Here is a 13,028-nt window from a genome sequence, read left to right as displayed (position 1 = left end):
GCAACTCACACACCACACATAACACTATCCTCCACCACAATAAAGCACAGTTACCTACACATGGCAGATGCCGCCCATCCTCATCGGAGTGTCTGCCTTACAAGGGCTGCACCTGACTAGAAATACCCACACGAAATTATTATTACCATTACTCTACAGAGATGGACCATAGTTTAATGGAACACACAGTTAAACTGGGTTTTATAACAAGGCTTGAAAGAGGCAATATCATTTTCATACCCAAGCATGTCATTTTACATGTCAACACTGCAGTTCTCATTAAGACCAGCATTTGCTATGACTATCAGTACATCTTAAGCCAAGGCTTTTAGAAAAATAGAAATTTCTCTCTCGATGCATTTTTTTTTCCATTTGTGAGCATTCAGAGTAGAGTGAAGGCTTGAACAGATGTGCAGGTAATCATTAAACAAAACAAGTAATCAAGGCCAAGAAAAATTGTTTACACCAAAATATTGTTACAGAAGGATGCAACTACAGAGGCTGCTTTTCTGACTACTGAGGAAAAAGTCTTAATAAATGTGTTTTTTACTTCATTAAAATATGTTGAAACATTCTCAATAAATTGAGGCCATTACCTCAACAAGCCACTAGTTACAAACTATTACCATAGTGATTGTAAAGTTAACATTGTAGTTTTCTATCTAGCTGAAAGAAATTTAATTCCTGACTCTGGTTTCAAATTTTTTATTGGTTTCCTACAATCTCACAGGTTTTATATATATATATATAAATATTTTGAGTCTTCGGTCCAAAGGGTGGTTGAATCCTCAACAGCCTCATTATTAGCTGGTGCAGAAAGCCCATGTGTCTGGTTGCTTTTCTCACAGAACCAGATGATGCTTAACAAGGACCTTACTATAGAACAAGACAGAACAGATTTTCATTCAGCAGAAACCCTTGGATATTACCGTGAACTCGTGTCATAGTTCAATTTCAGTTCATTTACTTAGTGAGGTTAGGATTTTGCACCTTAACACCAGAAGTATCAGAAATAGGCTTGACGATGTTGAGTTGTTGTTATTCCTCATTGGTGAAGTGGATATTGTGGTTGTGTCTGAAGTTTGGATAACTAGCAATGAAGCTAAACTCTATAATCTAAGGAATTATGATTGTGTAATTATGTGTAATTTGGTCACATTGTATAGTCTTCCCTGAATGAACTAATGGTGATACAGAATAGGGCAATAAGGAACATATTTAACTTACCATTATACACCCCAGTAAAAGACCTATACACTCAGACCAAAATTCCACCTCTCAGCATAATTACAGAGCTTAATTCTGTCTTACTAATGTCTAAAATAAAAAGAAACATAATATTTCACAACACTACTTTAATAACCAATTCAGACAACCACAGGTATCAAACTAGACACGCAGATGACTTGGCCTTGTATCACATCCACTCTTCTAAGTATGGGAAGAACAGTTGTAAATTCTCAGCAATTCAAGCATACAACAAACTTCCTGCTGATGTGAAAATTGCCCCTACTTTAATAACTTTCAAACAAAAGGCAAAGGAAAATTTATGGAATAGATACTTCATAGGTGAAATATAAATATGTAATGTTTAAAACAAACACTCTCCCCGCTTTGTCAATCCTGTTGCATTGTTAGTCACTTGTAGTACTAAGTATTTTAAGTATCTTAGTATAATTAAGGAATTATAGAATGGTATTTTATTTTTATTTTTTACACTTTCTGTATTGATGTCTCTCTACTTTTACTGTTTAAGTCACCTGATTATATCATTGTAAGTATTCAGAGTTTGTAGATCCGCCATTGAATATATTATTCATTGTACAATTTCTCTGTATGAACCTTTGGCTCGTTGGAATTAATTATTGAAATAAATATCTAATATCTAACAAAAATGCATGAAAACTGCATTCAGCACCTGTAGCAGCAGTGGAATGACTGAAATGGATTGTCTGCAATCTACTAGGTGTTGTGATGGTAAAGCCGCTGTTATCAGAATTTATTCGAAGCTTCAGTAAAGAAAATTATTTCAGCATGGCTGGCCATATATGTACAATGTATGGATGTTCAATGGTGTGAAAACTTTTCATCTAAATCTTATTTTTGTTTTCTGAGAGGAACGGGTACACATACTTTATATACTGTATGAACATGTTTTCTTTATTCCTGACTGACTGATATTAGGCTGTATTTAGTTGCATTTTATGCACTTATTTGGTTTTTCTGCCAGCCTCATAGTCTAGGGGTAGCATGGCTGCCTCTTACTCAGAGCCCCCAGGTTCAAGTCCTGGCTAGGCTAGGCTAGGGATTTTTACCTGAATCTAAGGGTTGGTTGCAGGTCCACTCAGCCTACATGATTACAATTGAGGAGCTTTCCGACGGTGAGATGATGAGCCCAGTCTAGAAAAAACCAAGAATAATGGCAGAGAAGATTCATCACACTGTCTATTTGTCACGTCATAAATGGCTGGCCTTTGAGCCGAGCAACATTTGCTTGGTAGGCCAGAGCCCCTCACAGTTGTTGTGCCATGGGGTTTGGAGTTAGTTTATTTGTTTCTTCTATTTATTCCTTCAGATGTAAACAGTAGGTACATTTATATTGCTGGATGGGATATATTCACTATCATGTGTCTCTATGGTGGTTTATGGTGTGATGTGTTGTATGCAATTTTTTTGTTGCTATTGGCTTTATGTCGCACCGACACCGATGGGTCTTATGGAGACAATGGGGTAGGAAAGCTCCTCAATTGTAATTATATAGGCTGAGTGGACCTCCAACCAACCCTTAGGTTCAGGAAGCAGCTGTGGCCTTAATTAAGGTACAGCCCCAGCATTTGCCTGATGTGAAAATGGGAAAGCACAGAAAACCATCTTCAGGGCTGTTGACAATGGGATTCGAACCCACTATCTCCTGGACGCCAGCTCACAGCCGCGCACCCCTAACCGCACGGCCAACTCACCTGGTTTGTATGTAAATAAACACAGGTATTAAGATGAACATAAACACCTAGCCCCTGAGCTAGAGGAATTAACCAGTTGTTGTTAACTTCACAACATGTCTGGAAATCTAATCCAGGGCCCTCTGAATCGATTGCCACTAGTCCATTCAGCCAAGGAGACAGACTTTACAACTTCTTCCCATTCAATGAAAAACAGTACAGTCCAGAGAAAAGCAAGTAATAATCTGTTGGTTTTACCACTGCAGAAGTGAACATTAATTTCCACCCTGTTATTTTGTGATTATCGTCTGAAATTACAATGAATGAGATATATATGTAATGCCATCAGATCCCCTTCTGCTGTACTTATCCCCGAGTCCCTTACAATGAAGTAGTCTTCCATTTTAATTACTATGTATTTTAACATACAGTAGTACTGTCCTGTCTTGCTCTAGTCTACCAAACCCACTGAAATGCACAAATCAACTGACTCTGAGTGACTCCTTCATCCAGGGACTTGCTGCAAAGGAAGTGGTATCACTAGTGCCATTCGTACCTCACTTTCATATTATTAAAGCCATGGGTGAGACTGGTTAAATAAGTAGCCCATACGGATATAGTGCACTGTCAACACCATTTTTACCGTATCTGAATCTGGGATAGTTTCATAGAGAATCAACTAAAACTCCTGTAGGGTTCAAATTTGTGAGTGTGAAGTGTCGACCATGGGCTCCCAGCTGAGTCTGGTATTCTTTCCACATACCTGTGTCATGCTCCTCTCTTTCATTTCTCTTATCCAACTTATTTTCCGCAAAATCTTGTCCCTTTTCAATTAGAGGCTTGCAAGGCTTAGAGAGACGTAATTTTCACGTCTTTTATGGCCGTTTTCTTTAGCTAAAACCTTCAATCTTCGAATTTTTTTTTTTACTTTAAGCTTGAATGTGAACAGTGTAGTTTTGCATCCAATAATATTCACAAGAATTCGGACTAGTTCATATCGATTATGAGATCTAATTATCTTAATAGCAGCTGATGAGATCAATTTAGAAAACAATCATGCAATATACCTGGTACTCATTTTTGGTACCGGTACTACGGTACTACTAACTTACTACTCTACAATACTAAAATCACTGCTTTCATAATATACAGGCGTACTGTAGAAAACGCGAAAAGCCTATCGACTGTAATCGACTGTAGCCTAATAGATTGAGACGATCTAAGCGAATGTTACTAGTTCTATAAATAAATGTAGTAGGCTACATAAGGATTGGGACCATTCTTTGGATAATTGTGGCTGTTGAAAGACATGCGAGTACTGGAAAAGACTAAAATAGTTGTATTATAACCTTGTGCATGAAAGTGATGGCAATACGAACGTCGCCGTTTCGTAGCTCGTGGCTACCAAGGGCCAGCAGCGTTCCTGGTTCTGCTTCGTCTGGGATTTGTAGCGCTCTCGTGCGATCTTGCTGGCGCTTCAGTTTGAGTGACTGTTTGATATCGCGTGTCCCCATGTTGACAGCTGCTGCTCTGTCTTTGTCGGTATACACTTCTTCCTGACGACATTCGTTACGTCTTCTTTTACCGCGACCACGACGGGGACTTTTCTTCAGCTTAAGATCTTTTGCTAGTTGGGAGAAAGTAGTGTTGCCCGCACCCTTCTTGGAGGACTTACCCGAGACCGGGGCGGTTCCACCGCGAGGAGAACGGGGACGTTCTTGAGGGGCAGGTTCTATATGGACTACTGGTTGAGGTTGTTGGATGTGGGGTGGTAGGGGAACTGGGTCTTCATGAAGACTTTTCTTAGGTCCTTTAAGGCCACGACCTACCCCATCGTTCTCCTCCGAGTCGTCAACTCGCAAAAAGCTTTGCAAGAACTCCGTGTCACGTGTCATCCTTAGAATATCACGTGCACGTTCACTAAGTTTCTTGGACTGACTAACGGTACTTGTTTTCTCTTCTGCTGCCATGCTCATTGCAGTTGTTTACTAAATATTGTTAGTGACTCAGAAAGATTTAAAAATAAAAGAGAGCTTTCTTCTTTCCAGGTATCAAGTATCCTCTCAACAATGTACCGAACGTTTTATATTACCTAGTAATTAATAATAATGACAGCTGCGACTATATTCGAAGCCTACCAGTTCAGAAGTAGGAAGTAGGTCCTATATTCGGAAATTATTAGCAAAAATAACAGCAAAATTAACTTTTCATGTTCATGTTCACATGTGTTCGGTCTGCTTTCCAAAGAACTCTATAAACATATGATGACTGCGCTTTGCGTCGAGAAATCATTATTGAACATTTCTGTCTGACATTTTAAAAAACAAAATATAGCACGACACTTGAACACAAAATAACCACAGAATGAATCATGAAGTTTTACTGAACTTAAATTTGAAATTTAGTTGACTAAAATTCTTTATATAAAGCGAACTGGGAAAAATGTTTATATTGTAATCACTCATATTTGATAACAGACGATAATTTTATGGAAAACAATTGGCACTGTGGTTTGATGTATGTCTAGTGATGTTTTGGCCACCGAACTGCGACATCACGACGGCACTTGTACGGACAATACTGGGGATGTGCACTGCATGACACCTGCAAACACATCTAGAACAGACACAACGCCTGAGCTGTCGGTTGCCCCGGCAACGCGTCAACAGCGAATCAATTCGTGTGGAGTACCTGGCCCTCACTATGTTAGGCATGAAGAAGGCGGACCCTGCAGCTGTACGTCTCGACGTCTCCCCTCACAGCCCTGTCATTTGAAATAGGAGAATTACAAGCAGAGTGAAGAGGGATCGTCTTGTTGCTTTTCCTATGGAACTTGTTAACGTGAACATTAATATCATGTTACCATATTCATCGACAACACTTCTCCAGAAAATAGCTAGCAGGTAGGGAAACTGAACAAAGAACTTTCTCGTATTTTATTTTGGTCACATACTGTCTCCTTCATCGTCTTCTTGTCGTATGTAGAGGTTTGTTGGCTGGAGCTGTAAATTTCGATACCCATGCTGTTTTCTGCATAGATGGATCCAAATGACTGAGTGTAACCAAAACTGTATATGCGATTATAATTATATCCGCTTAATTTTTCGTGCTACCAGTAGGTATAAAAGCCCAAATCAGGATAATTTGATGATGGCCAAAACTTCAACTTAACTGTTAGTGCAGGGGTGCAGACATTTTCTCTGAATTGAGGAGACACCTTAAAAGTTTAATAGCCAGCAAGGATCCCTCCAACCTGATACCTACCTATAAATAATCGAGTTGCGCTACTTAGCGTTGACATGGGCATTACTTTTTCTAATCTAAACATTTAAACCGTCCAGAAATATAGTAGGACTACTAGTTGCAAAAGCTAGTGTCTGCTTTATTTGACAAAATTCAAAAGATATTGAGTGGCCCTGGGGGCTTGCGACGATAATCCGAGGGGTCGTCAGTAATAATGTAAGTTGTAGCTAAGCATTTAAAGAGCGATATTTTATTGTCCACATACAGCTTCCGTGCTGCTCCGTAGCATTATTTTGGAGTATTCGAATTTAAAAAAAAATAACGACATTATGCAATAGTTTATAACATTTATTTCACAATACTTCCTTCCAGACAATATTCGCTGTGCGTCGACTCGTAGGTTTAATAGGCATATCTATATGTCAAACAGCTTCACTACAGGGCCAAATCAAATTATAACACAGTGGCAAGGGCACACATGCCCGGGGGAAGGGGATCCGCATTCCCCCCCCCCCACCCTAGCTCTCAGAGAAAGGCAAAAATCTAATGTAGTCAGGGCGGTGTTATGTAGAACATCGTCAAAATGTGCGGACCGCGCTGGAAACGGGTCCTGGCCGGGTAATGACTACGAATGCAGTTCGGCCGCGGGTCCAGTACCGCCAAGGCACCCAAGACGACACCAGGCCGGATCTCCTCAAGGATTTCATCCATATTAAAAATGCTTATAGGAAAAGATGGCAAAGATTTAGGGACCCAACTGACCGGGCGGAATACCTGGAGCTAGCCCGGGAAGTATGAAATCGAATGCTGGAAAGAAAGACTGAAAAATGTGAGGAACTTTGCCGTCAGATCGCGAATTTTGGCGGATTATATATAAAATGTTAAGCATTCAATTATAAATTTCAGTTTAATACCGTAGCGAAGCACGGGTATCTTGCTCGTGTATACAACTTTTGGGATCATGAACTTTTCACAAATATTAATATAGGAACATCTTGATATGTTAATGAACATTGCAAGAATTATGTTCAAAGAAATCTTGGTATTTAAAATGTATATATTGTGTAATGATGGTTTAAAACTTGTGAGGCAGGGTGTAATGCCACGTGTCATTTTTAGGAGTATATTTACAGTCGTTTCCTGTAAGTTGCTGGTTCATCAGAAAGAATTTTCTCGAAAAGCTTTGTGATAGGTCAGAGTAACAAGGTTTCCTATTGGTGAATCTAATGTCTGGAGTAGTTGCGGGCTTACCTGGTTGGCTATTCGCGAGTTTCTCAATTTCCGGCCTTTCGCTCCTCTGCGGGAGCGGAGGTCTTTGATTCCTGACCGTCTTAGGAGGCGGATGCACGTCTGCTTTCGTCCCGGTTGGGATGCCTGTCCCCTAGGTAAGCACTATGTTATTCTTCTTAATTTAATTTCTATGTCACCTTTTCCCTTTCAGGAGTTTACCCCAGATATCAGCATTCACCAATATGTTCGTCGAAATGATTTAGCTCTACAGCTAAATATCATTATTTTGTTTTGGAGGCTATTTCCTTTTCTTGTTTTGAATAATCTAATTAAATGTAAATGTAATGTTGGTTTAAGGTCTTATAAGTAATATGTAAGGCTTTAATTGCCCATAGGGTTGCCTCCGGTAGTTTCGTTTCAATTTAATATAGGCCTATATCAATTGAAGATATGCGCCTTTTACTGTAGTGTTTTAGAAAAGGCAGCAACTTAATTTCCTCTACGTTATTTTGTTTAATTTCTTGCATATATCTGTCCATTAGTAAATGTTTCAGCATGCCCCTTTCTAAATTTCTTTGTTATAGAGAATTAGCCCTTGGTAAACTCTATAATTATCACGTTGATTTCATTTTCTTAAATGCAATCTCAAATGGCCATCGTCTGTAATTCCGATAACCGACTGTCACGATTTATTGTACACCTTTGTAAGGAGATATGCTTATACACTAGTGTCCAAAACTTAAGCATAATCACTAAATGAGGCCATACCGCCTGATAGGAATGTCAGACGTATTGCTGAAGAAACGAAAGCTAAATCACACACACCATATGTCACACAACCTGTCAAAAAAAAAAAAAAATCCAGTGTCAGAAAGGTTCTGATAGCTAAGGTACACCTTTGACAACAACTAACAAAATTAGACACTGTCTTCCACAACGAAATATGCAGTTAAGAGGGTGTATGTTTACTCTTAGCGGTCACACATGCTTCGCAGCGACGTGGCATGTTTTCTATCAGATGGTCCAAGAGCTCTTGTGGCAGTCGATCCCATTCCTCCGAAAGGGCAATCGAAGGTCTTGGAGGGTCGTTGGTGGAGGCTGACGGGATGCAATTCGCCTCCCCAATGCATCCCAGGCATGTTCTATAGGATTCAGATCCGCAGACGTCGCTGGCCAGTCCATGCGATGGATGTCTTTCCCAGCCAGAAATTCATCCACCAGAGCAACGCGGTGCGGTCGGGCATTATCGTCCATTAAGAGGAAGTCTGGACCAACCGCACCTCTGAAGAGTCGAACATGTGGTCTCAGTACCTCATCCCTGTATCTCCGAGCGTTAACAGTGTTCCTCGGACCACCCATGAAGATGTGCAGGTCCGTACGCCCATTCAACATGATGCCACCCCATACAACATGACGCTACCACTACCATACTGGTCCCGTTCCACGATGTTCCTGTGGTTGTATCGGCTACCCGGTTCTCTCCAGATTAATGTGCGACGGGAATCGTTCTGCAAACTGAAGCGGGATTCATCTGTGAAGAGCACGTGCATCCATTCATTCATTGTCCAGTTTCGATGTTGACGGCTCCACAGTAAACGGGTATATGTCTGTGCTGGAGTGAGCGGGACGCACACCACTGGATGTCGGGCAAACAGCCCTGCTGTTCTGAGCCTCCGGTACACAGTTTGCTGGGAAACGGCACCCCCTGAGACAGCTTCAAGCTCCGCCTACAATTGTCTTGCAGGTGCACTCCGATTTCGTCGGGCGGTTAAGGCCAGATATAGGTCCTGCTGTGGGGTGGTTACCTCTGGTCGACCTGGTACTGGCCTACGACTAACATTTCCTGTGTCTCGAAATCGTCTTCAAAACCTGGAAATGACACTTTGTGGCACATTCAAGAATACGGCAACTTCGGTCTGTGTCTGGCCTGCTTCCAGGCGGCCGAGTATTCTATCCTGCAAAACTGGGTCCAAATGGCGTTGTTGTGTCATCATGTTGTCACGTTCACCACGAGGCTACACTCCGCAGACTATAACAGGGCAAACACGGCTGAGGGAATTTGGGGCGCAGATACTGGCTGTGTTTACCTTGCGGTTACGCCGCTAGTCAAAGCAGGGAACACTCCTTTCCTATACAAAGTGAACACGTAAGGTTGATAGGTGCATATGTCGTGCGATTTGCGGTCTATTTCCTGTTGCCCTGCTTGCTCGTAACTTATGCTTAGCTTTTGGACAGTAGTGTATTTAGGTTAAATATTTCTTCAAGAAGAAAGCAAGGCAGACATGTCTTTAATAACGGATGTGGGGCAGCACATATATTTGTAATATATAATTGTCTTTGATGTAAATGTTACTGATATGAACCTCGTTTTTTTGAACAATTTTATCTGATTTCTATTCACTATGTTATTTGGTTTAATACTGTATGTATTTTGAATTACTTTCGCTGGTAACACATGCCAGCTAACTTACATTCATTGAAGATGTAAATACTTTGATGTTTTTCATTTGTCATAATTTCGTACTTTTTTATGTTATTCTGATCTTTATTTTGTTAAGTAAATATTGATTTTAAAGGGTGACCCATGTTCACTTTTCTTTCCCCACAACGCGAAGTAACAATTCATCCTCTTAGGGATCCTAGCCGCCTTCCCATTTACGCCATTAGCTGTCATATTGTTTTATCTGTTTGTTTTCACTTTTAGTAACTTGCATCTCCGAAACTTACGATGGTTGCAACTGTTGTTTTGATATCTGTACCTCTTTCGCTTCATTCTCATTGTTATTTTATTATTATGTATTGCCTTAATTTAATGTAGCCTGTGACGAGGTTACAAACAAAATTGAGTTGAGGACGATTTTCTTTCTGAGCAAGAACTTCCTCTTTGACCTTCTGATGCATGGTTTTGTATGAACGAACAAAAGGATTACATTTATTCAACAAATCATTCAAATATGTAAGTGTTGGTTGGCGTCGTGGGATATATTACTTCATTAGCTTTGGTGAAGTCAAGTATATATTACTGAACATATGAAGCACTTTGCCCATCTTTAGGGTATAATGTTGAAATCCGATAATGAACCATGCAGTGTATTCTGAAAGTGAAAGGACCAAAATTTGTTGGCAAGTCAACTTTTGCACCAAAAGAAACAAATGACATTGCATTATTGTACTGCCGAATATTCTGTCTTAAGTTTTTGGATTTTCCATCACTACCAGTGAACAACTGTTTCAGTCTGTCTAGAGCGGAAGGTTTATTTTTCCATGATAACGGCAGAGAGTGAAGCGTCCTGCTGTATTCTTCTTGGGTTTAAAATAGAGCGCGGAGCAATATTGACAAACTTATTTAAGATCACCCATAGAAAATGGGCCTAAATTTGGAATAACATCTCAAACCGCACATCTTGAAGCAATCTCAAATTTCTGATCGTCAATTTTGGGATAATGTTGTCTACAGTCTTAGCAGTTGATTCATGACGACCTGTTATAGTGGCTTTAGGTTTAGACCTCTGAACTCGAGGAGTAACAACTGTATTGTAGCTGTGTCCGGCTCCATGGCTAAATGGTTAGCGTGCTGGCCTTTGGCCACAGGAGTCCCGGGTTCGATTCCTGGCAGGGTCGGGAATTTTAACCTTAATTGGTTAATTTCCCTGGCACGGGGACTGGGTGTATGTGTCGTCTTCATCATCATTTCATCCTCATTACGACGCGCAGGTCACCTACGGGTGTCAAATCAAAAGACCTGCATCCGGCGAGCCGAACTTGTCCTCGGACACTCCCGGCACTAAAAGCCATACGCCATTTCATTTTTTCATTGTAGCTGTATTGTAGGGTTAGTGTTGCCTGTCAGCTACTGAATACATATTGTTATTTTTCAAGATATTATAATATCTACTGTCCAAATCCCCAGTAAATAGTAAGTCATGAATCATGTGACCAGAACCGTAATCCATTATTACGTCACTATTTTCCCTGTTAACTCTGAAGAGATGCTCGGAAAACAACTCACCGCACTGTGAAGTTCAGCATGTTCACCTTTCTGTGCATTGCCAAACATTACATATTTATAATCAGTAGCTTTACTGGTATTTTGTCCATAGGACTCGTCACCAATAATACAATTCTGATATGCAAGACACTTTTTGGTAATATTGTTAACAACATTTGAGCGAATTTCAATGTGTCTTATCTTCAGTACCATATAAACAATAAGAAATTGCGCGGCATAAACAATTGCCATCACCAATAATAGGAATCATTTCAAAACCGTTTGTATTTGAAGGACCACATGTCACTGAAAAATTCTCATGCACAAGGAGACGTCTTTTCTTGTTGTAGAGGGACGACACGTCATCAAATTGGACTCTGTATAAAATTGCTTCCCAATTTTCAACTTCCGTTTTTCATACATCCGTTTAGCATTCTTTGTCTCCCTACCAACACTCATCATTAAAAGAAGTGAATGTTTACGTCTTCATGTAAAGCAGCATCTTATCTGAAATTTTCGTCGAAATACAGTGAGCGAGTTGGTGTGAAGAAAACGCAGCATTACGTAAGAAAAGGTGTTGAGTGTTGATCCTCGCCATCTCGAGGCCGCTATCTCACCGTCAGATAGCTCCTCAATTCTAATCACGTAGGCTGAGTGGACCTCGAACCAGGTAAAAATCCCTGACCTGGCCGGGAATCGAACCCGGGGCCTCCGGGTAAGAGGCAGGCACGCTACCCCTACACCACGGGGCCGGCACTCTGATCGACTTGGTTCTACTGCATGTAAAGGAAACGGTGAGTGAAACGAAGGTTTCGGAGGAAATTATTGTTTTCCCGCCACGATTTCACTTGTGGTTTCACTCGGTGCCTCCGATTGAATGCGCGGGAACCTCCGGCTCCGCTCCGCTCCGTTCCCAGCTCTAATCCAGTTTCCCGGTTCATCACGTTGACAACCGAGGGTGTGCACGTCAATTTCCATCGGAGGCTATAGCATGTGGTTGCACGGTCGGGCGATGACAGGCTGATGATCTGGACGATGTTTTCATGGGACACACTAAGGCCTATTATTTCGGTACACCAAACACAAATAGCTATCCGGTATTTCGAAGGTATTGGGAACCAAGGCCATCTGCTCATGTCAACAGTGTTCCCTGATGGCAGCGACCACTTCCAAAAGGACAGTCCGCTATGCCACATTGCCAGGATTGCGGAGGACTGGTTCGAGGAATATGATAGTGAATTTGCCCTCCCCAAATTGCACAGATATGAACTCCATTGAACATTTGTGGTTAGACTTAGAGAAGCGTGTTCGTGCTACTTCACCATCGTCCAGCAGTGTACGCCAACTGAAAGACCTGCTGTTGCGCTTCTGGCACCAGATACCCCAGTATATAGTACCTTCCACCACTTTGCTGAATCGATGCCTCACCGCTGTGGCCGCTGTTCTGCGGGCAAAAGGTTGTCGTACATAATGTACCGGCTCTTCAGTGTACACGAGCAAATGTTGAATTTATGATCATAGGCATTATAAAAATTCGCCCGGCTCCTTGGCTGAATTGTCAGCGTTGAGATCTCTGGTTCAGAAGATCCCGGGTTCGATGCCCGGCGGGTTCTGAGATTTTAACCTTA

General features: G+C 41.1%; 1 protein-coding gene across 2 annotated transcripts in view; it reads right to left on the bottom strand.

Moving 5' to 3' along the window:
• Positions 1–13,028, bottom strand: part of LOC136876954 (outer dynein arm-docking complex subunit 4) — a 244,289-nt gene that overhangs the window by 45,848 nt on the left and 185,413 nt on the right. Inside the window, exon 1 of one of the 2 annotated variants that reach the window (XM_067150724.2) lies at positions 4,289–4,468. The exons of the other annotated variant lie outside the window; for it this stretch is intronic. Coding sequence (XP_067006825.1) covers positions 4,289–4,453 — 165 coding nt within the window. The 5' untranslated portion in view covers positions 4,454–4,468. Of the gene's footprint in view, positions 1–4,288; positions 4,469–13,028 lie in introns of those variants that run through there. 2 annotated transcript variants of the gene reach the window in all.

Source organism: Anabrus simplex, chromosome 7, assembly GCF_040414725.1.
Source record: "Anabrus simplex isolate iqAnaSimp1 chromosome 7, ASM4041472v1, whole genome shotgun sequence".
Classification (NCBI taxonomy): Eukaryota; Metazoa; Arthropoda; class Insecta; order Orthoptera; family Tettigoniidae; genus Anabrus; species Anabrus simplex.
Note: the sequence above shows the minus strand (reverse complement) of the source record. Positions and strands in the feature narration are given on the sequence as shown.